We start from the raw sequence: 25,788 nt of genomic DNA on the forward strand, positions 1-25,788 counted from the left end.
TGCCACAGAGGCTTTGTGTCTAGAAACTTGTGACAACAGCAACATTTGAGTCCAAGCAGGAAATCTTCACTGACATTGGCACCTTGCAAACTCCAAACTCAGGGACTGCTGTTACACTTCTTCTAACAGCAGCAGAGGGGCTTGGTCTCTAACCTGACAGTTTGCCTCCCTTTCTCCTATCCTAGTGCTGCTGACAAGTAACATTCTGCATTCCACTGTGCAATTGTTTCCACTGACTTCATCTGCTCAATGACACACCCCAGCTGCCCTCATACTTTGACCCAAATGTGAGGGAACGAGTTATGTTCTCCCATTAAAAAGAAACCACATCTGCCATGAGTTGCATGCAGAAAATGTAGCAGAAAGTACTTCAGCAGATGCCAAGGAACTTCTTGTTAAACAGACTTCTGCTAATTGCTCAGACAGAGCTGGTACAGAACTTGCAGCACAAGAAGGACATGGACCTGTTGGAGCAGGGCCAGAGGAGGCCACAGCAATGCTGGGAGGGCTGGAAGCCCTCTGCTGTGAGGCCAGGCTGAGAGTTGGGCTCCAGGGAGACCTTCTGGTGGCCTTGCAGTGCTCCAAGAGGCTCTAAGAAAGCTGGGGACAGACTTTTCAGCAGGGCCTGTTGGGCCAGGACAAGAGGTGATGGTTTGAACTCAAAGAGGGAGATTCAGACTGGAGAGAAGGGAGAAATGTTTGACACTGAGGGTGGGGAGAGCCTGGCCCAGGCTGCCCAGAGAGGTGGGAGCTGCCCCATCCCTGGCACCATTGCAGCTCAGGTTGTGTGGGGCTCTGAGCAACCTGCTCTGGTTGCAAAGTCCCTCCAAGGAGATTGGAGTGGATGACCTTTAAAGGTCCCTTCCCACCCAAACCAGTCTGTGGTTCTATGAATAATGTCCCCTTAGTTCTGTAAGCAAACAGCACCCATTGCTTAACGCTGCCAGGACAAACTGAAACATGCAAAGGACAACAGCCACAGCCAGAGCACTGGAAACTACATCTGGAAAAAAGAGCTCTTGAGGGAAACGGTGGTGGTAGCTCAGCAGAAGGACCTGAGCAGGCTCTAGGAGAAGTGGGCACTGCTTATGACCTTGGGAGCTACATTTCTGTTCTCTCCTGCACTGCAAAGCACCAGAGGGCTCAGCACACCATCTCTGAACATCACTTGTTCCAGCAGCAGAAGTCCAAAGAAGTAAGAAGCTTTATTGCAAACTGATTTCTCCCTGCCTAGAGGTTCAGCTTTTGGCCTAGGAAGATCACAAAGGGCCTCATTTCACTCCACTTACAGAAGACACCAATTATTTTTATGATTAGAGAGAATTTACAATGGGAAGACTGGCAGCATGGACATGGCACCCATGTCCTGCTGCTGCCCACCTAAAGAGTGAACCACAGTACAGATGTTGCCTTCCACATCTGCATTTACCACAGGTAAAAGTTACAAATCAACAGGTTGGCTGAAAATTGAGTGATAATCAACCTTCTCTCCCCCCATTACACAAACAGCAGCATAACAGGGCCAGGAACACCACCTGCAGCAACCACAGGGCTGGAGCAGCAAAAGGGTTCCTCTGGGTGAGGAGAGACAGCCACTGCCCAAGCTCTCCCCTTCCTTCTCCACCATGACAGGTCCTTCAGGAGGTCCTTTCATGGCACTGGCCACCAGCCCAAGGATCACAAAGTAATACAGCAGAAGATGAAGTCCTGTGCAGCTGACCAAGTGTGGCTTGGCACTGGGTTTGTGCCCTCAGTGAAGAGATTCCCATCCCCACCCTGCTGCAATCCCTTGCTCAAGGCTTCTTGGTTTGTTTTTTTTTTTTTTGACACAGAAAAAGGTTTGTCTCCAAACTCAGGAAAGAATCAGCTGTAAGAGGAATCCAGTGGGCCACCTTCTTTAAAGGGAACACAGAACTGTGTGGAAAGAGACTGTCCACTCCTTGGCTGAGGGAGGAGTCCTTAGGTGATGTCCTTCTTCCTGGGGGGGCGGTGGATGTTCCTCACCACACACTTCACCATCCACTCGATCCCCTCGTGCACACCCTGGCTGAGGGGAGAGGAGCAGCCAAGATTAGAGGACCCCCACTGCCAGCCAAGGGCACCTCCCCTGCCAGCCAAGGGCACCTCCCCCTGCCAGCCAAGAGTACCACCCCTGCCAGCCAAGTGTACCTCCCCTGCCAGCCAAGGGCACCACCCCTGCCAGCCAAGGGCACCTCCCCCGCCAGCCAAGGGCACCTCCCCCTGCCAGCCAAGGGCACCTCCCCTGCCAGCCAAGGGTACCACCCCTGCCAGCCAAGGGCACCTCCCCCTGCCAGCCAAGGGCACCTCCCCTGCCAGCCAAGGGCACCTCCCCCTGCCAGCCAAGTGTACCTCCCCTGCCAGCCAAGGGCACCTCCCCTGCCAGCCAAGGGTACCACCCCCTGCCAGCCAAGGGCACCTCCCCTGCCAGCCAAGGGCACCACCCCTGCCAGCCAAGAGTACCACCCCTGCCAGCCAAGGGCACCTCCCCTGCCAGCCAAGGGCACCTCCCCCTGCCAGCCAAGTGTACCTCCCCTGCCAGCCAAGGGCACCTCCCCCTGCCAGCCAAGAGTACCACCCCTGCCAGCCAAGTGTACCTCCCCTGCCAGCCAAGGGCACCACCCCTGCCAGCCAAGGGCACCTCCCCCTGCCAGCCAAGGGCACCTCCCCTGCCAGCCAAGGGCACCTCCCCCTGCCAGCCAAGGGTACCTCCCCTGCCAGCCAAGGGCACCTCCCCCTGCCAGCCAAGGGCACCTCCCCCTGCCAGCCAAGAGTACCACCCCTGCCAGCCAAGGGCACCTCCCCTGCCAGCCAAGGGCACCTCCCCTGCCAGCCAAGGGCACCTCCCCCTGCCAGCCAAGGGCACCTCCCCTGCCAGCCAAGGGCACCTCCCCTGCCAGCCAAGGGTACCTCCCCTGCCAGCCAAGAGTACCTCCCCTGCCAGCCAAGGGCACCTCCCCCTGCCAGCCAAGAGTACCACCCCTGCCAGCCAAGTGTACCTCCCCTGCCAGCCAAGGGCACCACCCCTGCCAGCCAAGGGCACCTCCCCCTGCCAGCCAAGGGCACCTCCCCTGCCAGCCAAGGGCACCTCCCCCTGCCAGCCAAGAGTACCACCCCTGCCAGCCAAGAGTACCACCCCTGCCAGCCAAGAGTACCACCCCTGCCAGCCAAGGGCACCTCCCCCTGCCAGCCAAGGGCACCTCCCCTGCCAGCCAAGGGCACCTCCCCCTGCCAGCCAAGGGTACCACCCCTGCCAGCCAAGGGTACCTCCCCTGCCAGCCAAGGGCACCTCCCCCTGCCAGCCAAGAGTACCACCCCTGCCAGCCAAGGGTACCACCCCTGCCAGCCAAGGGCACCTCCCCCTGCCAGCCAAGGGTACCTCCCCCTGCCAGCCAAGGGCACCTCCCCTGCCAGCCAAGGGTACCACCCCTGCCAGCCAAGAGTACCACCCCTGCCAGCCAAGGGTACCACCCCTGCCAGCCAAGGGTACCACCCCTGCCAGCCAAGGGCACCTCCCCCTGCCAGCCAAGGGTACCTCCCCTGCCAGCCAAGGGCACCTCCCCCTGCCAGGTTCATGCAGCCCCTCAGTGAGAGAAGAAGGCTCTGCCCTGCAGTTTTTCGTTGCCATCCCTGCTGCTTTCTCACAGACACACACAATGAGGAGCTGCTGTCCTTCTCCTCTCTATGGAATCTCCATCCTTCCCTTTTCTGGTGTCTGTGCATTATCTACATCAAATGTAGTTAGTCACCAGCTCTGTGGGAAGCTTGGGAAGAACACACCTCAACCCATTTGACAGCTGCTCTGAGGTTCATTTTGCTACTAGCCTCAGGCTGGTTGGATCAGATCTCCCACTCCTGGCTCCAGCTGTTTGCAATCATCAGTGCTGGGGCTGTCAAGTCACCATCTCACTGAGGTCTGCACAGCTGCCCAGCCACTGCTTCCAGAACTTAAACTGAAAATTCCACAGAGATCAAAAATAGAAGTGGTTGGAAAATGCTGCACTTCATCAGATTATTATCTAAGCCTTCTCCTCCAGACAGTGCTTAACCATTGTTCTTGTAGTCATTCCTCTGCTGATTGGCATCTCTGGCTCTGAGCAAAGCAAAAAGATTTTTCCCATGGTTTAAAAAGCTTTTTCTCATCCTTTGCTTAGCTTGGACAAAACCAGGGATTGTTTGTGAGAGTAAAAATAGAATCAAGGAATTGATTTGGTCGGAAGAGACCTTGAAGGTCATAGAGTCCAACCCTTACCCCAGCACTGCCAGGGCACCACCAGACCATGGCCCTCAGCACCACATCTCCACAGCTTTGAAAGCCCTCTGGGGATGGGGACTCCACCACTGCCCTGGGCAGCCTGGGCAGGCTTTGACAACACTCAAGGGGAAGAAATTGTTCCTCATGTCCAACCTCAACCTTCTCTGGGTCCAGATCCCTCTGTAGTTCCTCCAACCCTTAAGCAGATCAACAATCCTACCCAGCTTGGTGTCATCTGCAAACTGAGTGAAGGTCCTCCTCAATCCCCTTGGTGTGAAAGTACTGAGCCCTGGAGAACACCACTTGTAACTGGCTGCCAACTGGATTTTACTGGATTTCACTCCATTCACCAAAAAACAAAAGGTCAAAGCTCTGGACTCAGGACAGGCAGTCAGACAGGAGCATTTCCAGCCATCTGAGCTCTTCACTCCAGGAACTGAAAGTGCAACCAAAGTCCGTGAGTCTCAATGTGCAACAGTGATGCTGAGAGGGTTGGTCAAGGTCACAGTGTGTGCCTGTGTAATCCTGAGTCTCCCAAACTCTGTCCCAAACCACAGGTTCCCCCAGCGTAAGAACACTCAGGGATTGCTGTGTTGTCTATATAACAAAGCTCATCTGCAGGCCAGAGCAGCAGAGTGGCTCTGCCAGCAATGGGAGACCTCTCCTGCACAGACAGCTCCAGCTGCAGCTCACCTCTTACACAAAACCCAGGAGCTGCAGCAAATCAACAACTGCAAAAGTGATTGGGTGTGGAGAAGGGATGAGAAAGGAGAAGCAGCAACATCTCCACACACCTCTCAGCCCTGCTGCTCTCAACCAGGAGCAGAGAAGTAGAGAAGAGAAGGCTCTGGGTAGACCTAATAGTGACCTGCCAGTAGCTGAAGGGCTACAAGAAGGCTGCAGAGGGACTGTGTGCAAAGGCCTGCAGGGACAGGAGCAGGGGCAAGGGTTTGAAATGAGAGCAGAGCAGATTGAGATTGGATGTGAGGAACAAGTTGTGCAGCAGGAGGCTGCTGGAACACTGCAACAGGTTGCCCAGGGAGGGAGTTGAGGCCCCATGCCTGGAGATATTCAAGGTGAGACTGAAAAAGGCTGTGAGCAAGCTGCTGTGGTGGAGGATGTCCCTGGAGTGCAAGGGGTTGGACTGGGTGACCTTTGGAGGTCTCTTCCAACCCAAACCATTTTAGGCTTCTCTGATTTTCACCCTCTTTCTTTCACAGGTAGGATTTAGAGGTGAAGTCAGTGACCTGGTGCAAGCCCAGGGTTGAGCAGGAAGCAGCTGTCAGTGCTGGGAAGGAGGCACAGCTCCCTCTCAGGGGTGATTAAATCTCATTGTGCTGCTCTGCCTGTGTGCCACCCTGCAGCTGTTCTGCTAACCCAGACATCCCCCATGCCCATACTCACCCAGTCAGAGCAGAGCAGGCCTGTGTCAGGCAGTCTCTCTTCCCAATTTTGATAATGCAGTCACTGAAGGCTGTCTTGATGTCAGGGATTGACAGACAAGTCTGCAAGGGAAAGAAGAGGAGAGTTTGTTTTCTATGCCAAAAGAGATGGGGACCTTCTTCCAAAATGAATCCTACCACATCCAGGGCTCAGATTCCCTCAGGATGGCACCACCCTGTTTGGCCAACCTCCTGTGCACCACTTGCAGTCAGATGTCACCACATGACAACACTAAAGGGTCTGCAGCACAGGTTCTGTGAGGAGGAGCTGAGGGAAATGGAGCTGTTCAGGCTGGAAAAGAGGAGGCTCAGAGGAGACCTTCTGGCTCTCTACAAGTCCCTGAAAGGAGGTTGGAGTGAGGTGGGGTTGGTCTCTTCTCCCAAGGAACAGGACAAGAGGAAATGGCCTCAAGTTGTGCCAGGGGAGGTCTAGGTTGGATATGAGAAGCAACTTCTGAGGGTCCTAGAATGGTTTGGGTTGGGACTTTAAAGATCCTCTAGTTCCAAGCTCCCTGTCACAGGCAGAGACACCTTCCACTAGACCAGGTTGCTCAAGGCCTCATCCACCCTTTTCTTCACTGAAAGGCTTCTCAAGCACTGGCACAGGATCCCCAGGGAGATTGTTGGATCCCCATCCCTGGAGGTGTTTCAAAGAGGCAGAGATGTGGTGCTGAGGAACATGGTTTAGAACCAGACTTGGTAGATTTAGAGATGATTGGACTGGATGAATTTAAAAGGGCTTTTCCCACCAAACTGACTCTGTGATGCTGTTTGGAATCTCCTCACTTCCCCCTGGGATGAAGCAGAGTAACAGAGCAGAGGGGAGAACACCACTGAGCCATTGGTTCAGAGAAGCTTTGTTTGAATGTTCAACAGGAAGCCACAAGCAGGAATCTTGTCTCACAGCAGGGGAAGAGGCAGAATAGCCACCAAAAAGGAGCATTTCAGCTTCACATGCTTGGGAGAAATGTCAGTGTCAAAGTTCCCCTTCTTTTCCACCTCCCTATCTGCATTACTAAATATTTGTTTACAGTGGTTTTGTTTCCCAGCTAAACCACACAAACCACAAGCAAAGCAGGGCAGTTGGTTCAGTGATCACATCAGCAAAGTATCCTTACAATACTAAATCCACAGATGACCTTTCTGAAGAGATGGTATCTAACAAACAGTTGAGAGGAAGCTCACACAACAGCTCTTATTTCTACCTCAACTTCCCCAAAAGAATGCACAGCAAAAAACAGCTTCTCATGAAAGTTCTTCAAGGCAAGAGTCCAGCCAGGACTGAGCTCCCTGCACAACCAAATTCCTTTTGTGAAGGCTTCAGAACAGCACCAACCAAATGAAGACTCAGGAAAGCTCCATTTCTGGAGTCACCTGCAAAAAAACCTGAGGTGTAGGCTGAGTTTAAATCTAAAAGGTTGGGTGGTGGAGTCTGTATCCATCCTCTGGTGAGACCTCACCTGGAGCACTGTGTCCAGCTCTGAGCCCTCAGCACGGGAAGGACGTGGACCTGATGGAGAGGGTCCAGAGGAGGCCAGGAAAATGCTCAGGGGACTGGAGCAGCTCTGCTATGAGAACAGGCTGAGTGTTCAGCCTAGGGAAGAGAAGGCTCCAGGGAGACCAAATAGCAGCCTGCCAGTAGCTGAAAAATCCCTACAATGATAAGCCTGGAATCACAGAGTGGTTTGGGTTGGAAGGGACCTCCAAAGCTCACCCAGTCCAACCCCCCTGCACTCAGCAGGGCATCCTCCCCTAGGTCAGGTTGCTCAGAGCCTTGTTGAGCCTCACCTTGAATATCTTCAGGGATGGGATGTTCCATTTGCTTCCAGAGGTCTTTGATTCTACTAGATCAGCAGAAGAGAGGCAGCTCTTCTGGTTGTCTAAAGCTTGTTGAAGTTAACTTGAATAATCCCAGAATCCCAGCATGGTGGGCTTGGAAGGGAGCTCTGGAGCTCATCCAGTCCAACCCCTGCTCTAGCAGGGCACCCACAGCAGCTTGCCCAGGAGCACAATGGCCAGGGGGGGTTGGAAGCTCTCCAGAGAAGGAGACTCTACAAAGGTTCTAAATCTGTGGACTGGTCTTGAACCCTCCAGACTGGGCAAGAAGTCAGCCCAGCTTTTATCTGTTCCAAACACCTCTTTCTAATCCACTTGGTCAGTCATGTCTCTTTAGCCTGGCTGGGTGCCAGAAGAGCTTGGCCTCTGCAGTGTGCCCAGAACAAAACATGGACATACAGCCATAAGGAAAACTGGAGCAGATTTCCAGGTCACTGCACAGAGTTTCTCTCTCAACAGCTGAAGGCAAGAGCACAGCCTGCTCCCTGCTGTAGAGCTGCAGTGTTCATGGAGACAGAAGAGTTCATATTCTGATTTCCACACAGAAAAACATCCCCCAAATCCCCCCCCCAGTCCCACAGATCACAGCTAAGTCAGGAGTTCTGCCTCAGTCTCACACTGTTAAGTAGAACTGTATTTTATTTCTATGACTGGAGAATCTTAGGATCATCCACAAAGCTCTGCTGTGCTCCACATGTGAAGTGTAACCAAATCCTCCTTTAAAGCCAAAGTTATTCCTCGGGAATTCTCAAATATTTCCTCCAAGGACACTCACTGAGGTAGGTGTAAAGGCCAGGGGAAGAAGCTGGGAATGATTTGCATACTTTAAAACCTATCCTTGATGATCACAGCTGCCAAGGCTGGGCCTCCAGATTCCACTGAAAGACTCTGGCTCCATCTAGAGCTTCATGACTCCAACTGCAGGACAGGAATTCCAGGTTCAGGAAATGTGGGAAACATCACAGAACTGTGGAATGGTTGAGGTTGGAAGGGACCTTAGAAATCATCAAATATGGGAAATATCATAGAATCCTAGAGTGGTTTAGGTTGGAAAGGACCTCAGAGATCAACTCCAACCTCCCCCACCACAGGCCTCCACACCCTCCCTAGGCAGCCTATTCCAGAGCCCCACCACTTTAGACATTCTCTTTCCCTTTTTTCTGTGCCAGGCTAGGTGAGGGCAGCCCTGGATGTGTCACCTCGACAGTCCCACTGTAGCAGGCACTAACTTGGCAAAGGAAGAGTTTTGCAGTTCTGGATGCGTAGGAAGAATCCAAGTCAAGCTCTCAAGAAGCAGCATTCCCTGCCATCCCCTGCTCTCAGTGATGGAATGCTGGAGGACAACCAGACAACCTGACCTGCAATGGGGCCAGGGATGGGGCAGCTCCCACCTCTCTGGGCAGCCTGGGCCAGGCTCTCCCCACCCTCAGTGTCAAACATTTCTCCCTTCTCTCCAGTCTGAATCTCCCTCTTTGAGTTCAAACCATCACCTCCTGTCCTGTCCCAACAGGACCTGCTCAGAAGTCTGTCCCCAGCTTCCTGCTCAGCCTCTTTGAGCACTGCAAGGCCACCAGAAGGTCTCCCTGGGGCCTTCTCCAGTCTGAACAACCCCAGACACCAAGTCACAGTACAAGAAAAACCTGCCACAGCTACAAAGTCTGCTCTGTTTGCATACAGACTGCCTGATGGATGCACCTGTAATTGATGCCACTGGAAAAGGGTTGGAGGAGAAAGGGAGAAAAACAAAGACTAAATTCAAAGATCAGTCCAGGCAAGAGAAACAAAGTTCAGATGAATGCAGAACTCACCTCTTCAAGGTTCATTTGCTGACCTAAGAAGGAAACTTGCAATAATCTTACCTCTACATCCTGCTTGTTAGCTAACACCAGAATGGGAACTCCCTCCAGAGCCTCACTGGTGATCATCTTCTCTACAAAGCACAACAAGAAAACCAGAGGTTTAGCCAGTTCTGGAAGACAGAGTTGTGCAAATGCCTCACACAGAAGAGGTGGACCCAGGGGTGAAGCAAGAAGGTCTCACACCATGGTTTCATTTGATAGAACCCTTTAGAACTATTTTCCTCACAGAATTTTTTTCCAGATCAAACTCCAAATTTTGTTTTGATCCACATGCAGGTTACAAAGGATCAGTGAGGTGCCAAATATAGAAAAAGGAATAAAAAAAAAAAAATCCAAAACCATTAGCAGAAGCACAGATTCAAGACCACTACAGGCAAAAAAATACATAAAATTGCAAGTTCTGTGTTACAGACCAGACAGACCTCAACAAAAGAAGTGCAAAAGCCTTCCATATGTGTCACCACACAGCTTACTTCAGGGACATAGGAACAGATGTGACAGTAATGAGAGAAGAGTGCCACAATCCATCACAAAAATCACCACAGAGGTAAAAGAAGGTGCTCACCAAAAGCTCTTTTAGACTCTGAGAGCCTCTCCTCATCAGTGGAGTCAATAACATAGATCACTCCATGAGACTCAGCATAATACTGGAAGGAAAACACAGAGAACAGTAAATCCATCCGTAGTAAATCTATCCCCACAGGCCTATTTGGTCCTCTTCCTGATTGCTTTTTAATAATACAGTTAGAACCAGTTGTTTCCTGGAGCTAGTGAAGGTGAGGCTGGAGAAGGCTGTGAGCAAGCTGCTCTGGTGAAGGATGTCCCTGTTGAGTGCAGGGGGTTGGACTGGGTGACCTTTGGAGGTCCCTTTCACAACCCAAACCATTTTAGGAATCTATCTAAGAGCCAAAAACAGATCTAAAAGGAAATAAAATACATCTCCAACCTTATCCCAAAGAGCCTGGAGCTCCTCCTGGCCACCCAGATCCCAGAACATGAGGCGAGTTTTGCCAACATCAATAGTACCAACTAGAGAGAAAGAAAAAAGAGATGAAGCAGTGAAAAGTGAAAGTGTTCCCTAAGGCACTAATATCAGAGTCATATCAGGGCAAATAATACCAGAATCAGGGAAATCCAGTGAGATTCAGCTCAATCTCTGAGTGTAGCACTCAAATGGGATACTTGGCTTGTAAGACTTTGGGGGTTTTAATTCCTAGACTATGAAATCCTGTTTTATTCTGTTACAAAAAGAACTGAAGAGTTGGGAGGTAAAATCTCTACTTCCAGGAACTGGGGACAGGCTGGGAGAATTGAGGCTGTTCAGTCTGGAGAAGAGAAGGATTCAGGGAGACCTTGGAGAAGCTTTCCAGTACCTGAAGGGAGCTACAGGAAAGCTGAGGAGGGACTTTTGACAAGGGCTGGGAGTGACAGGATGAGGGGCAATGGCTTTGAGCTGGGAGAGGGCAGACTGAGACTGGAGATGAGGAAGAAATTCTTGACAGTGAGGGTGGGGGAGACACTGGAAGAGGTGGCCCAGGCACCCTGTGGCTGTCCCCTCCCTGGAGATATTCAAGGCCAGGCTGGATGAGTCCCTGAGCAACCTGGGCTGGTGGGAGGTGTCCCTGCCCATGGCAAAGGGTTGGAACTGGATGATCTTGAAGGTCCCTTCCAACTCAACCCATTCTAGGATTCCATGATTTTCTTTTTGCCCTTGTCAATTCGGAACTGTGCAGGAAAGCTGACAACATTCCAAACAGATTTACTCACTGTTTAAGCCAACAGTTGTGGTGATCTTGGACAAACTCATCCCTTTGTAGTTCTTGTTAAATCGAGTTTTAGTTTGTTCAAGGAAGGTCTGAAAAGGAACAAGAAAAAAATAAAAGTAAAAAGTGTTTACTCAAACATTTTCCTAGCTGGAGCAATCCTCACCCAAAGGTCCCTTTTCATTTCTGCAGAATCCTCCTCCCAACAGATCCTACCCTTGGAACAAAGCACTCTCCTGTTTTAGCAAGGAAAGAAGGGATCACAGGTGATTACTGGATGACCAAACCCTCAGCTGCAGCAAGGAAAGCTTCTGCCACATTTAAGCAAGAGGCAAAAGTTGGTTCTTTGGCATGACATCACTAAAATGTCTCACACCACTGACCTGGCTGCTGGCAGTTTTGTCTGAGGAGGATGTTTGTAATTTCCTGTGCCCTCCACACAATTAGGGATAAGCAGCACTTACAGTTTTACCAGCATTGTCCAAGCCAAGGATCAAGATGCAGTACTCATCCCTCTGGAACATGTATTTGTAGAGGCCAGACAGCAGAGTATACATCCTGCTCCTGCAACAGGTACCAGGAAACCATTACCAAACAGCTCACTTCCAAAAGGTTCTCAGTCCACAGCACAGGTAAATACATCAGTCTCCAATACCAGCTAAATAAATCATAGAATCAAAAGGTGGGAAAAGATTTCCAAGAACGTGGAGTCCCAGCCAGCACTGCCAGGTCACCACTAAACCACGGCCCTCAACACCACAGCTTTGAAAACTATTCAAGGGTGGAGACTCCACCACTGCCCTGGGCAGCCTGGGCCAGGCCTTCACAACCCTCAAGGGCAAGAAATTGTTCCTCATGTTCAACCTGAACCTTCCCCTGGGGCAATTTGAGGCCATTGCCTCTTGTCCTGTTGCTTGTTCCTTGGGAGAAGAGACCAACCCCCACCTGAGTCCTGCCTCCTTTCTGGGAGCTGTAGAGAGCCAGAAGGTCTAAAAATAATACACAGAATGGGCATTTTGGGTAAGAATGTATAAGCCAGTCCTCCACTCCTTGCTCCTAATCCATGCAATAGTATTATGGGATCTTTGACGTTGTACTGAGTGCAGCATCTCTTCAAGGCAGATAAAACCCTCAGCTTGAGTTAAACCTCATCCAGCAACAATCTTGTGTTATGATTCCCACCACAGAAGTATTTCGTCATCTTAAATGCCACGAAGATGAGACAGGTCAGCTGACAAACCAAAAGCAGAAGAGCCACACTGAAGACAAAACAACACTAACAGCTCCAGAAAGGCACAGGGGGGTTGTTGTTACAGGATTTGCACAACAAAAGCAGAGATTTACTACGATTCAGGAAATTTTGGTAACAAGTGCTAGAGCTGACTCACAGAACATTGCAACAGCTCTTCTGTTTAAATACACAGAAAGCGAACCTCAAGGCAAAGACTTTGAGAGGCACCGGTCTTTGAGCAAGCGCGCCGATAAACAATCACTTTGAAGTCAACCAACGTGCCGAGAGCGAAAAAAAAGGCGTTCCGGGCCAGAAGCAAGGGATTTCTTAGCCTGGGGCACTCGGAGTGAGGACAGGGCACCTCAGGGCGCGAGGACTTTGCCCTCAGAGTGAGGAGGGTCCCTCCATCTCCACGCCACCCTCGGGAAGGCACCAAGGCCGCAGGCTAGGGACAACTCGCCGAGGCCCGCTGCCCTTTCGGGCCGGCAAGTGATCCTAGGCGTCCTGAACCACTAGCCCGCTCCCTCCAGACCCAGGAGATCCCTACCCCGCCACAGCCAGACAGGGCAGAGGGGGACGCCAACGCTCCTCGCCATTCCCCCCTCACAGCCGGAGCAAAGTCCCAGGCTAGGCCAGGCCAGGCCAGGCCGGACCGGCAGCACCTCACAGGCCCGTCCCAAGCCCAGCCGTTCTTTACGGCCATCCACCAAGGCTTCTACTCGTCCCGCGAGAACAGAAGGCGGAAGGCAGAGCCCGAAGCTCGCGGCCTCTCACCAGGTCCCGTAGACGCGTCCCGCCGCAGCTCCTCACCGCTCCCCACCGGCCCCGGCCACCGGCGCCATCCCGCGCGGCGCACTCTGGGAAAGGCAGTTCTGGTGCTGCCGCAGGCCGGGCCGGGGCTGGTGGGAGGACTGCAACTCCCAGCGTGCTCCGCGCCACGGCTTGCCGCGAGAACACATCGCGCTAGTGCATCCGCGGGAACGATCTGCCTCCTGAGTGGCGCAATGCGGTTGGCTAGAAAAACGGAAGTGGCCGTGCGGGGGACCGGAAGTTAGTGGGGCGTTATGGTGGCGGCACAGTAGGGGAAGGGGGAGCTGAGCGGTGAGCGCAACGGCTGAGGCGGTGTCAGCGTTGGGGATTGTTGCTAGCCCCGTGGTAGAGAGGTCGGGCTGCAGGATCTCAGGCTGCCAGGATCTCAGGCTGCCAGGGGAGCGGTGGCGAGATCGGGCAGTGTGATCGAGCGGGCGCCGTGGCAGGGAAGGGCAGGCCCCGGCCTCTCCTCAAAGACTCTTTCACCGTTTGTCTGCTGCAGAAGCATCGGCCTGGTTACTTCCGAGGGAAGAAGCGGGACGGCGGGGTGTATGGTTGCTTTTGTGACCGAGGGCTTGTTATCCAAGAAGCTGCTCGCCTTAAGTAAAGTCTGACTATGTTCTGAGTTCCCGGGAAGGAGTCGGTTCGGGTGTGTTTACACCTTTGTTCTGCTGATAATGGATGAAGAGAATCTGGAAGCTGCCATTCAGACCTACAATGCCCAGTTGCAGCAAGTGGAGCTGGCTTTAGGGGCAGGCCAGGACCCGTCACAGCAGTCAGACTTGATTCAGTTGCAGGAAGATTTAAAGCAGCTGATAGAACTGACCGAATCCAGCCTGGTGTCTGTGAAAAAGAGCAAACTTCTGGCTACTTTAGACCCGAATGCTGCCTCCTCCTCCTCCCTGGTAGGCCTGGAGCAGAACACCAACCCAGACAGCTCTGCCCAAGATGAGGAGTATGCAGCTTTTAAGGAAGCCATTGCTGAGCTTGGAGGTGATGAGAAGCATTCAGCTAACAATGATGAGATAGCATCAAAAAGAGAAACTGACAACAAAAATGAATCCAAGCACAACGAAGAAGAGAAAGAGTCAGACAGAGAGGAGGAGGAGGAGGAAGAGGAGGAAGAATTGAGTGGGATGAAGGTTAAAGCTCCTTACTACAGTTCTTGGGGAACTCTGGAGTACCATAATGCCATGATTGTGGGGACAGAGGAGTTGGAAGATGGCAGTGCAGGAGTCAGAGTGCTGTACCTCTACCCGACTCACAAGTCTCTGAAGCCTTGCCCCTTCTTCTTGGATGACAAATGCAGATTTAAAGAGAACTGTCGGTAAAGAAGGGAAAAGGGGAGGGAGGGCAGCATGTGTCCTTCCTCTAGGGAATGGTCTTGACCTTCAGAGGGATGAACCTCCTCTGACAGTACCATGTTTGGCGTTTTTACCCAGTGAAATTTTGCCTTTAAGCTTTTGAGGTATGTTACAGTAAGCAGTGGCTTCCCTCTGGCAGAGATGAAATGGAAAATCCCATGGAAATGGAAATTTCCTGGGCCAAGTTGCAGGAATTTGACATCAAGTAGCTAAATTAATAACTGATTATTAAATGAAGCTACCAAAGCTTGTCTGTCAATAGCTCATCCTTTCCAGATACACAGAGAGCTTGTGGAGTCTCCATCTTTGGAGACCTTCAGAACACAACTAGAAAAGGTCTTGAGCAGCCTGATGAGTATTGGAAGTTGCTTTTGCTCTGAGCAGGAGGTTGGACTGGAGATTTGTGTGACTCTGATCCTCCTTATCTCCAAGGGAATGTGAGCTTTGTAACTGAAGGAAGGAGAGTTTGGTGCTCTGCTTTTGGTGCATGGCCAAAATAATAAGATGAAGATGAAAACTGAATACCTGATGTCCCTGCAATAATCCACCACCAAACTTCTGGGGGTACTGATGAACCATAGAATGCTTTGAGTTGGAAGGGGCCTTTCAGGGTCATCCAGTCCAACCCCCTTGCAGCCAGCAGGGACATCTGCAACTAGAGCAGGTTGTTCAGAATCCCAAACAACCTCCAAGGATGGGGAGAGATGAGGATTCACCACTGACAGCTTGTTAGCTTTGCCTTTAAGGAGAGAAAGAATTTTTATTCCAAGCCTGCTTACATGAGGTAGAGATAATTCTTCTCCCACCTTTCCTGGCAGGTTTTCCCATGGGCAGGTGGTCTCTGTGGAGGAGCTTCAGCCCTTTCAGGAGCCCAACCTGAGCACACTGGAGGTAGGCTCAGCCTGCCTGGCCAAGCACAGTGATGGGATCTGGTACACTGCAAAAATCACTGGTGAGTTCTTGGAACCTGTTCTGCCAGGAGCCTGTCTGCAAAGTGGAGGCAGCTCAGCAAGAGCTAAAGGCTGGGGGACACAAGAGACTGGGGCCAGACTCTTCTCAGTGGTGCCCAGCCACAGGACATGGGGCAATGGACACAAACTGGAACCCAGGAGGCTCCATCTGAACAGAAAGAGAAAATTCTTTAAGTGTGGGGGAGTTGAAGCCCTGGAGCAGGCTGCCCAGAGAGTCTATGGAGTCTCCTTCTCTGGAGAGCTTCCAGCCCCCCCTGGCCATTGTGCTGCTGGGCAAGCTGCTGTGGTGTCCTGCTGGAGGTTGGACTGGATCATTCCAGAGCTTCATTCCAACCCCCTGTGAAAAAGGAGTGGAAAGAGGAGGAACATTGAAAGGAAATGACTCCAAGGTCATTACTGCAGTGAGGGAAGGGGCAGGGCTGGCAGAAATTTGCATGTGTTGGGTTTGAACTGCACTCCTCTGCTCTTCTTTAAACCAAGCCAGGGCAGCTGAGCCCTGCCCAGCAGCTCCCCCAGTCCTGGGAACAGTGAAGGTTTATTCCCTCTCCATCCTTCTCTGGCTGTTATCAGGTCAGATGGGAGCAGGTCACTTTATTTCCATTTCTCAGCAGCTCATCTCTCTTCTTTGTTAGAGATAAACCTTTAGGTGTTCTCACAGGCCCTGTGGAGATGGCTTTTCATTGCTTCTCCCTCCCAGCCAGAAATAAAAACCACAAAGAAAACTCAGATTTGTTGGAAATTCATTTTCCTTGGGCCTTCCTCTCCCACATCATTTCCACTGGAGCTGACTGCCTTGGAAAGCCCTCTGCCAGTTGCATACTGGAAACCCTTGGGGCTGTGGAAACTTCTGGAACTCTTGTCCTTGTTTTTCCTTCTGCAGATGTGGACAGTGGTTACTACACTGTGAAGTTTGATTCCCTGCTGCTGAAGGAAGCTGTGGTGGAGGCAGACAGCATCATCCCCCCGCTGCGCAGCGAGGACGGCACCCGGCCCGGGGACTCTGATGCAGAGGACAGTGATGATGACTCTGGTTATGCCAAAGGTAGGAGAGAGGGGACAGAGTGGGCAAGAGCAGCTTCTGATTGAGCTCAGCCTTGCCCTTGGACCTGCTGAATTGCTTTCCTGGAGCTTTCACTGTAAGTGTGTCATCTCTAATGAAATTTCTGGTGCCCCCAGCATAAGAAGCAAATGAAACTGTTGGAGAGGGTCCAGAGGAGGCCATGAAGATGATCAGGGGCTGGAGGACCTTCCCTACGGGGACAGGCTGAGGGAGCTGGGGCTGTTCAGCCTGGAGAAGAGAAGGCTCCAGGGAGACCTTAGAGCAGCCTTCCAGTACCTGAAGGGCACCAGGAGAGCTGGGGAGGGACCTTTGACAAGGGCTGGGAGTGACAGGATGAGGGACAATGGACTGAAGCTTGAGGAGGGTAGATTGAAACTGGAGATGAGGAAGAAATTCTTGAGAGTGAGGATGGTGAGACACTGGCACAGGTTGCCCAGGGAGGTTGTGGCTGCCCCCTGCCTGGAGGTGTTCAAGGCCAGGTTGGATGAAGCCTTGAGCAACCACGTCAGGGGGTTGGAACTAGATGAGCTTTAAGCTCCCTTCCAACCTATCTATGAACCTATGAACTAAGGAAGTCTGGAGAAGCAGCTGAATCATTCTGGGGTGGGAGAAGTTATTTGTACTGCCTTGTGAGAGGGGTTTGTGTGGTGTGAGTGCCCCAGGTGAAGGCTCTGTGTAGCAGCTTTGTGTCTGTGTTTCACTGATTTCTTCTCTTCTGTGCCACAGTGATAGACTCAGGAGTTCCAGAGAATGGGGAGTGGACTCCTGCCTGCAGTTCTTCTTTTGGTGGCTGGGAAGCTCACACTCGTGGTATTGGCTCCAAACTGCTGGTTCAGATGGGATATGAGTTTGGAAAAGGTAAGGGGAGAAGGTGGGAGTGGGCCTGGTGCTGCCAGAGCTTGACCACCTTGATGAGTCCTAAAGCTGGTTAAGAAACCCAAGCGTTTGCTAAGCTAAGCCTTTCCTGTGCTGAAGGAACCTGTGAGATAAGGCCTAAGCTGTGTGATGAGCTTAAGAGGTAGCTCCTTTGATTGAAGTTCAGAGCACCAAGGCCTCCATGGTAACAGCAGAAGGGGAAGGCATTTGGAGCCATGGTCAGGTTCATGATTGAAGCTGTGAGAACTGTTGTATGAGCTGTTCAAAAGGAGGAGACAACTGATCTCTGAAGCTTCTGATGTCTGTGTTGAAGCATCTCCTGGCTCTAGACATAGACTTCAAAGCCTGCTGAATGAGCTTCTGGCTACACAAATGAGCCTTGGGGGCCTTAGGAGGGCAACCTGCTGCTGCTTGGCTCTGTCCCTGCTTCTCCCAGAGGAACCAAACCAGTTTGAAGAAGAACCTGGCTCCAGTGAGAAGCTGGGAATGTCAGGTTGAACCCAGTTTCACAGAAACCAGCCTGATGGATGGCCTCAGGTTCTTTATCCTGTAGAAGCCCCATGCCTGGAACCATTCCAGGTAAGGCTGGATGGGGCTCTGAGCAGCCTGCTCTAGACTGCAGCAGGGCTGAACTAGATAACCTTTAAAGGTCCCTTCCAACCCAATCTGGATCAGGTTGCTCAAAGCCCCATTCAGCTGTGATCTGCTGCAGAAGGCTGCTGAGGTGGCTTCCACATCCCCTGAGCTGTGGCCTTTGCTGCTCCGCTTGGCTTGGGTGGTAGCTCCAGCTTGCTGTGCCTCCACTGCCTCTCTGCTTGATCTAAGCTTGTGACTGTCAGCATGAGCTTGTGGTAGGAAAGGGAGGACAGCCAGAGGGGATGTCCTCCCCTGCTGCAATCTCCTGAGGTGACCCCAGAGGGGATGTCCTCCCCTGCTGGAATCTCCTGAGGTGACCCCAGAGGGGATGTCCTCCCCTGCTGGAATCTCCTGAGGTGACCCCAGAGGGGATGTCCTCTCTTGGTGTCTCTCCACAGGGCTAGGGAAGAACTCTGATGGCCGAGTGGAGCCGGTGCAGGCTGTGGTTCTGCCCAGGGGGAAGTCCCTGGACCAGTGTGCTGAGGTGCTGCAGCAGAGGCGGCGCGGGCAGTGCCCGGGGCAGGGTGGCAGCTCTGGGCGGTGGCCCCGGGGCAGCCGCAAGGCTCCGCGAGACGTCTTTGACTTCTTGAACGAGAAACTGCGAGGGAAGAGCTCTGGGGACAGGGCTGCAGGCATGGCACTGCCCAAGAGGAGCAGCAAGGAGATCTACCATGCCAGCAAGAGCAGCAGGAAGGCCCTGAGTGTCCACCTCTTCCAGACAATGGAGAAGATTGACCAAACGCAGAGGGACATCATTGGGATCCAGCAGGCCCTGGAACGCAACCTCGGAAGGTAGGAAAGCGTTGGGACTGGGAATTCTTCTTGGAAGAATGGGAGGTGTAGGAGGAACAGTCACAGAATGGTTTGGGTTGGAAGGGGCTTTAAAGATCATCCAGTTCCAACCCCCCTGCCAGAGGCAGGGACAGCCTAAGATGAGTCCTGTAAGGAAAGAGGTCCAGCAGAAAGCTGGGGACAGACTACTGAGCAGGGCCTGTTGGGGCAGGACAAGAGGTGATGGTTTGAACTCAAAGAGGGAGATTCAGGCTGGAGAGAAGGGAGAAATGTTTGACACTGAGGGTGGGGAGAGCCTGGCCCAGGCTGCCCAGAGAGGTGGGAGCTGCCCCATCCCTGGCACCATTGCAGGTCAGGTTGTTTGGGACTGGATGGCCTTCAAATGTCCCTTCCCAGCCAAACCAGTCTGTGATCTTCAACTAGACCAGGTTGCTCCAAGCCCTGTCCAGCCTGGCCTGACAAGTGAAACACATCTGGATGAGACCTCAGGGGAGGTGGAGAAGAGACTTCAGCTGGTGCCAGCTTGGACACTGGCAGATGTGTCTGAGTCCCTTGGCTGGAGTTCAGGCTGTGGCAGTGGGAGAAGTTCTCTGAGGAAAGGTCCTGGAGTCTTTCTCATGCCCAGTGCTGCTGTTGAGCATGGCAGGAGGATCTTTCCTCACCTAGGTTGTGCTGAGCATCACATTCTTCCTGGCTTTCAACAGATCCCTTGTGCTTATCCCACAGGAAGGGGCAGAGCCTCCTGGGCTGATGACAGGGCTTTGGTCTCAGCATGCAGGGTGACATTGCCATAATGCTTTCTGCTTTCAGGCACAGTGTGGCCACAGCCCAGCTGAAGGAGAAGCTGGCCAATGCCCACAGGCAGCTGGGGCAGCTGCAGGCCCAGGAAGCCAGGCTGCAGAGGGAGCAGAAGACAGCAGACACACACAAGAAGATGGCTGAGTTCTAGTCTCTGAGGAAGGTTGGACTGCACTCAGTGTCCTTCTAGCCAGCCCCAGTGCTCATAGCTTCAGAGCCTGGCTGAGCCATTCCTGCTCCTCTGGGCTTTGAGCCACCCAGCCTGAAAACTGGGCTGAAAAGCAGCAGTTTCTGCAAAGTGGTGGTGCTGAGCTCTGGGAGAAGGGAAGGAGAACACATCTGTCCAGTGTTTAGTAAGCCTGAGCCTGCTGTCAGGGCTAGCTGTAAGGAACACTCATTCTCTGCTCTCTTGCACACTTCTGGTCCCTGTTCTGGCTGTGGCAGCACCTCAGCCACAGCCTGCAGCTCCTCAAGGTGACACTGCTGCTGGCAAACAGCTGAGAAGGGGCTCTGAGAGCCCCACATCCTGCCAGCAGCTGTGGTTGTGTTGGCAGCCAACTGACAAACAGGAGTGGAGACAGGGTCCTAAGCACATCCCAGTGAGGATGAGGCTTCTGCTGGGTAAAAACAACCAAGGCAAACTGCTTCAGCTGCTCTCTGCCTTCTGGGGTTTGCTATGGGATCCATCTCAGAACTTGAGCTTTCAGGGACTAGTTCCTTGTACTGAACAGACAGAAAAGTGGCAGCTTGGAGCTGAGTTCTAGAGGCCTCAAGCATCAAATGTCATCAGTGAGAGCATCCCTAGGATTTGCTGTAGCCCAGCTCATGACCCTGTGTGGAAAGCTGCATGGTTCCACAGGCAGAGTGCCACAGCTGGGGGAGGAAGGCAGCAGGGAAATGGGTTCCAGAACCTCCCAGCTAGGAGCAGCTCCCAGGGAGTGATTTTTGCCCTAGCTCTTCTCTGCTGGAGCTCTTCTGCCCTAGGTGGCTCCTTGAACATGGGTCCTGTCATTAAAAAAACCCTCAGGACCTAGATCCAGGTTATTGAAAGACCTCAAGAGCCACATCCAGGTGGGACTAGACCCTGGAGGAGCACAGGTAGGAGGTCTGTGTGTGCCCAGCACACAGCCCTGTCTGTGGGAGAGCTTCATGCCCTGCTGGAAGCAGGCCAGGCAGCAGAGTGTCCATCCCTGCAGCATGGAGAGTCCTTGGCCAGGGAGGATGTCTTCTGCCCTTGGTCATGCTCTGTGCCCCAGAGGAGATGGTGCTTTCATCAGAGCCAGTTCCTGGTGGGACTTGTGCACTCTAACTGCTTCTGTTGGCAGATTTTTGCCAACACAGGACACATTTTGGTCTCCACTTCAGAAGGGCTTTTATTCCAGGAGTAATTTTTCTCATGGGAATTTTTTCTCCCCTTGCTATCACCTTTTTTTATCTATCCCTAAGAAACTTCTGAAGCTGTCAGTCTGGGCAGGGCAGGGCCACACCAACTTGTAGGGTCAGGCTGCCAAACTAACCAGAAAGTCTGAAGCTGAAAGAGAGATAGGATCAGAGCTGTTCAGGTCGTGTGGGATTCAGCAGAGCTGCAGACACACCTCAGGAGAGACAGAGTGACAGCAAAACTTGGAAAACTTGGAGCTGAGCATCGTCAGGAAGCCCCAAGAGCTGAGGTGGAACCAGCAGGACTCTCTCTCCTCTGGGGAAGCTCTTGGATCCTGCTGTGGTGGGCACTGTGTGGATGAAGGGTGGTGAAGGGCTGGAGTCCTTCAGTCTCTTGGTTTGTAACTCAGTTGGCTGTAGGCTCTTCATTGCTCTGGGCTGGTGTTCTCCACACACTGGGCTGACCTCAAGGGCTTAGCAATGGCTGCTTAGGGCCCTGCCCTCACCATCAGCTGCTTGTTTCCCACCCTGGTATCAAGGATTAAAGCACCCAGCTGGCAGAAGTGGCCTGTGACAGCTAGCTGAGCTGGACAGACATTCCTTGGATTTGTTTTGTGTTCTGCCACTTTCACATCAGCATCTGTTGAAGACTTGGGGATATTGGTTGGCTCAGTCCTATTTTGACCCTTCCTTGGGATTTCCACAGCATCTCTTGGCAGGCTCCTCCTCAACCTGCCTCCCACCCAGGACACTTCACACTCCCTGGTGAATAAAGTGGAGGTTTGTTTCTTTCTCCTCTGTCCTTGTATGGTGGTGTTCATTTGCGAGGTAATTATGATCCCTGGCAACTTGTTCTTCCCCTGTGGGGAGAGAGCTGGCTCCAAAACCAGCCTGGTGGGAAGCAGAGCACAGCAGAGGTGCCCTGATGAGCTGGGAGGCGGGGACCAGCCCAGCCCCTGGGTGAAGCAACCGCCAGGAAGTGAGCTGTGGGCTGGGCTGCAGGGGGGATGCTCACAGCTGCCTGCTCTGGGAGGAGATCAAGAGATTGAGGTGCTTGACATGTTCAGCAGCCCCTAATATGGGATAGCAAAGCTCTGCAGCTCTGCTGGAGGAAGAGAGGATGGTTGGAGGCCTGCTCCCCATGCTCAGCACTGTCTGAGTCGTGCACAGTAAGTGGTGGTTGCTTTCTTGCCTGGCAGATTTGGCCAGCTGCAGCCAAAGCAGGGCTTGAAAAATGCTCTGAAACTCCTTGGTCTGTACAGAACTTGGGAGCTGCTGCTGCAGGGGGCTGGGCTTGGTGGGTGGGATTCCTCACCCTGCTTGGCTGAGCTTTGTGCCACTTAATCCTTTGTGCTCTGGAAGCATCTCAGCTTAACAAACAGATTAAAAGGGTGCTGAAGCTGGGCAGTGCTGCTGGGGTGCCATGGCTTGAACCTGGAGGCTGAGTGGGAGCTGTTTGCTGTTGTGGTGAATGAGTTGAGCTCAGAGGTGTGGGGCAGTGATTTTAGCAACAGCACATGCTCCAGTTGTCTTGGGAGGGGGACAAGAGTTTGTGACTGGGTGTGGAATGGCTCCTGGAGTGGGTGCTGAGCTCTTGGCTGCTGGTGAGGAGGCTTGAGAGGGCATGGGCATTGAAAAGCTGTCCCCTCCAAACCTGAAATGGACCCAAGCTGCTCCATTTGTGGCAAGAAAACCTCTGCAATAGGCAGGTGGCTGGGGAGAAAACATCCAAATCCTTACAACACCCACCCTGTGCTTTGCCAGATCTGCAGCACTGAGCTCTCTGCTGCTGTCCTGCTGTGGTTCAGCTCAGCAGAAAACACCTCCAGCAGGTTCTTGGTTTCTGCTGAGAAGATTTCCGTGCCCAGGCAAATGCAGAAGGGCAGGAAAAGAGAAAAGTAGCCTTGAGAGCTACATGGTGAGATCTGATAGAACTCAGCATGGCTGGGGTTGGAAGGGACCTCTGGAGTTCATCCAGTCCAACCCCTGCTCCAGCAGGGCACCCACAGCAGCTTGCCCAGGAGCACAATGGCTCTCTAGAAAGAGACTCCACAACCTCTCTGGGCAGCCTGCTCCAGGGCTCTGCACCCTCACAAGTTTCTCCTCCTGTTTAAAAGGAACCTCCTGGCTTCCACTTTGTGCCCATTGCCCCTTGTGCTGTCCCTGGGCACCACTGAGCAGAGTCTGGCCCCAGCCTCTTGACCCCCATAGCTCCTTTAGCTCTTGCTGAGCATTGCTCAGCTCCCCTCTGGGGCTGCTCTTCTGCAGGCTCTCAGCCCCAGGGCTCTCAGCCTTTGCTCCTCACAGAGCTGCTCCAGGCCCCTCAGCATCTCTGTAGCCTCTACTGGGCTCTCTGAAGTAGTTCCCTGTCTCTTAACCTGGGGAGCCCAGAGCTGTGCTGCTGCCACCCCAGCACACGAGGAGGGATCAGGGCTGTCACTAGAGCTGTGCAGCTGCTGCCATTCGGGTTGGTGCTTAGGGATGGAGTTCGTCCTTTCTAAAGAAAACATCTCCAGAGCAGTTTGACCACCGAAGAGTTTGACCATCAGCTGCTTTGACCATCAGGTCTCTCCATCCCTCTGCAGAAACACAAGGGAGGGGCTGAGATCTCATCCCTGTGCTCCACCTTCAAAATAGAAACTTTGCTAACTTCAAACTTCACTCACTGCATCCTCTGGGCTAGGGCAGCTTCAGCCCTGCTGATTTGACTGTTGCAGGGTTCTCACTTTTCAGAAGGGGAGAGCAAAACCAAAGATCTACTTCTGCTTCTGGGGCTTTTTTTTTTCTTTCAGTGCAAGTCCCCAGGGCACCTGAGCTGTGCTCATAATCACCTCTGCAGATCAGCTCAAGATGTTTGTCCTAGTTTCTTGCATGAACCCTTCTGGTGCCTTCACAAACTTTCCTCTCGTCACCCTGTGGGGTTTTATCTGGGTAGATGAATCAGAAGCCAGGCAAAAGCAGCAGCAGCAGCAGCACTGAATTCTGCAGTACAAGTTATCTCATTTTCATGAAAGCTGAGAAACCTCAGCTGCAGCAACCTCCAGCATGCTGAGGAAGAAGCCTCCTGCATTCCCCATGCAGGGATCAGGGCAGGGTTTTGCTGCCTGCTGGCTGGGCTGTGGGTGTGTGTCACACGTAGGCAGCAGCTCTGCCTGCTCTCAGCTTCAAAGCCATCCAGGCTGGTGGAGCCAGAGCCTTAGCAAATGCTGTCTGCTGAGTCTCCTGCCCCGGGGGAACAGTCCCAGGACTGGGAGATCGATAACTCTATCGGCATGAAATTCAGGTGTAGATTTTGGAAGGTCTGGTTGAAGCTTTGCCTTGCAAACCTGAGCAGTGCTACTTGAGAGGCTTCAGCCAGGCGCTGGGGGTTTAGAATCACAGAATCACTTCGGTTGGAAATGATCTCTAAGGTCGTTGAGTCCAACCTCAACAAGTTCTCTAACTCTGCCAAGCCTGGTGCTAAACCATGGCCCTCAGCACCACATCTCTGTGGCTTTTAAACACCTCCAGGGCTGAGGATTCAACCACCTCCCTGGGCAGCCTGTGCCAGTGAAGAAGTTTCTTCTAATCTCCAACCTAAACCTCCCCTGGGGCAACCTGAGGCCATTTCCCCTTGTCCTGTCTCTTGTTCACTGGGAGAAGAGCCCAACCCTGGCTGGCTCCAGACTCCTTTCAAGGGGTTGTAGAGAGTTGTAATTTGTAATTCTAGGATGGTGTGGGGGAGAGCCCATGCCACATGGCTTCTCCAAGAGCATGAGCTGGGTAGCTTTATAGGTCAGAAATGAAGGGGCAAGCTCTCAACCAACCTCCTGCAGAACACAAAGTAGGTCAGAAGAGTTTCTCTGTACTCATTTCAGCTTTGCAGGATCACAGCCTGGGTTGGGTTGGAAGGGACCTTCAAGATCATCCAGCTCCAACCCCCTGCCATGGGCAGGGACACCTCCCACCAGCTCAGGTTGCTCAGGGACACCTCCAAGGAGGGAACAAGTTCAGAAGCCTCTCCCTTCATTCTTCAACCCTAAAAGCTCTGGATGGAGAATCCTCTGCTCAGGGGAGCTGTCCTGTGTGTGCCTGCCAAACGCTGGCTCCTCAATGCCGCCACGGTGCCAGCTCCCAGCCACCCCCCTCGTGATCACTTTGTCTGCTAGACCTTGGAGCCTGCTCAGTTCCTCCTGAGAAGCTGATGCTCTAATGAGCTAAACAAGTTCAGCAAGGACTGGCTGCAGCTACTGCCCCTGCTGCAGGTAATCCCTGTAATTAATTCTGCTCAGACAGAGCAGCACTGCTGCCTAATTAAAACATGGCTGGAGAGGGAACAACCTTCCCAGCCCTTCCCAGCTCTGATCTGAGCCAGTCTGTCCAGTCCCCCAGACCTCTCTGCCTCACTCCAGGGGTTAAGGCTTCACCCAGGGATGTTTCCAAAGGCGTGGGAAGCTCTCAGCTAAAAGGGTGCTGCCCAAGGGCAGGGACTTGCTGGGTGCTGGGGTAAAGATGCACCAAAGATGCTGCCTGCTGACAGGGGAGAGCTCGGTGGGCACAGCCCTCCCTGCTCACCATGGGGCTGCTGCAGCACCCAACATTCACACAAGGTGAGGAGACATCTACCTGGAACTTGTCTGGGTGTTTGTTGTCTGGATTAGGAGGGTGAGAGGGTGAGTAGGAGGTGCTGAGGGTGTCCCATGGGATCTGTGTCCCCA

At 52.8% G+C, this 25,788-nt stretch overlaps 2 protein-coding genes across 4 annotated transcripts; one reads left to right on the top strand and one right to left on the bottom strand.

Annotated features, from left to right (window-relative positions):
* Window positions 1–1,230: 1,230 nt before the first annotated feature.
* On the bottom strand, window positions 1,231–11,730 carry ARFRP1 (ADP ribosylation factor related protein 1). Its single transcript, XM_054391877.1, has 7 exons — window positions 11,638–11,730; window positions 11,178–11,265; window positions 10,357–10,439; window positions 9,976–10,057; window positions 9,411–9,481; window positions 5,678–5,778; window positions 1,231–2,047 (listed from the first exon to the last, which is right to left on the bottom strand). The coding sequence occupies exons 1-7, from the start codon at window positions 11,728–11,730 to the stop codon at window positions 1,960–1,962; spliced, it is 606 nt and encodes a 201-aa protein (XP_054247852.1). The 3' UTR covers window positions 1,231–1,959.
* A 2,108-nt stretch (window positions 11,731–13,838) lies between these two features.
* On the top strand, window positions 13,839–19,990 carry ZGPAT (zinc finger CCCH-type and G-patch domain containing). 3 transcript variants are annotated; one of them, XM_054391749.1, is made up of 7 exons: window positions 13,860–14,119; window positions 14,168–14,541; window positions 15,397–15,530; window positions 16,430–16,591; window positions 17,336–17,467; window positions 18,520–18,913; window positions 19,724–19,990. In XM_054391749.1, the coding sequence occupies exons 1-7, from the start codon at window positions 13,892–13,894 to the stop codon at window positions 19,860–19,862; spliced, it is 1,563 nt and encodes a 520-aa protein (XP_054247724.1). In that variant the 5' UTR covers window positions 13,860–13,891; the 3' UTR covers window positions 19,863–19,990. The 3 variants fall into 3 exon arrangements, with proteins under 3 accessions (XP_054247725.1, XP_054247724.1, XP_054247723.1); XM_054391750.1 differs by having other exon boundaries at window positions 13,839–14,541; XM_054391748.1 differs by having other exon boundaries at window positions 13,860–14,541; window positions 16,430–16,579.
* The last annotated feature ends 5,798 nt before the right edge of the window (window positions 19,991–25,788 follow it).

The sequence above is a fragment of the Indicator indicator genome, chromosome 24, assembly GCF_027791375.1.
Source record: "Indicator indicator isolate 239-I01 chromosome 24, UM_Iind_1.1, whole genome shotgun sequence".
NCBI classification, from domain to species: domain Eukaryota; kingdom Metazoa; phylum Chordata; class Aves; order Piciformes; family Indicatoridae; genus Indicator; species Indicator indicator.

Coding starts and splice junctions, on each gene's coding strand:
- ARFRP1 (XM_054391877.1), bottom strand. CDS start 11,730: ATGTATACTCTGCTGTCTGGCCTCTACAAATACATGTTCCAGAGGGAT. Junction 11,266..11,637: donor TGGACAATGCTGGTAAAACT/GTAAGTGCTGCT, acceptor GTTCCTTTTCAG/ACCTTCCTTGAACAAACTAA. Junction 9,482..9,975: donor AGAGTCTAAAAGAGCTTTTG/GTGAGCACCTTC, acceptor TGTGCTTTGTAG/AGAAGATGATCACCAGTGAG.
- ZGPAT (XM_054391750.1), top strand. CDS start 13,892: ATGGATGAAGAGAATCTGGAAGCTGCCATTCAGACCTACAATGCCCAG. Junction 15,531..16,429: donor GTACACTGCAAAAATCACTG/GTGAGTTCTTGG, acceptor TTCCTTCTGCAG/ATGTGGACAGTGGTTACTAC. Junction 17,468..18,519: donor GGGATATGAGTTTGGAAAAG/GTAAGGGGAGAA, acceptor GTCTCTCCACAG/GGCTAGGGAAGAACTCTGAT.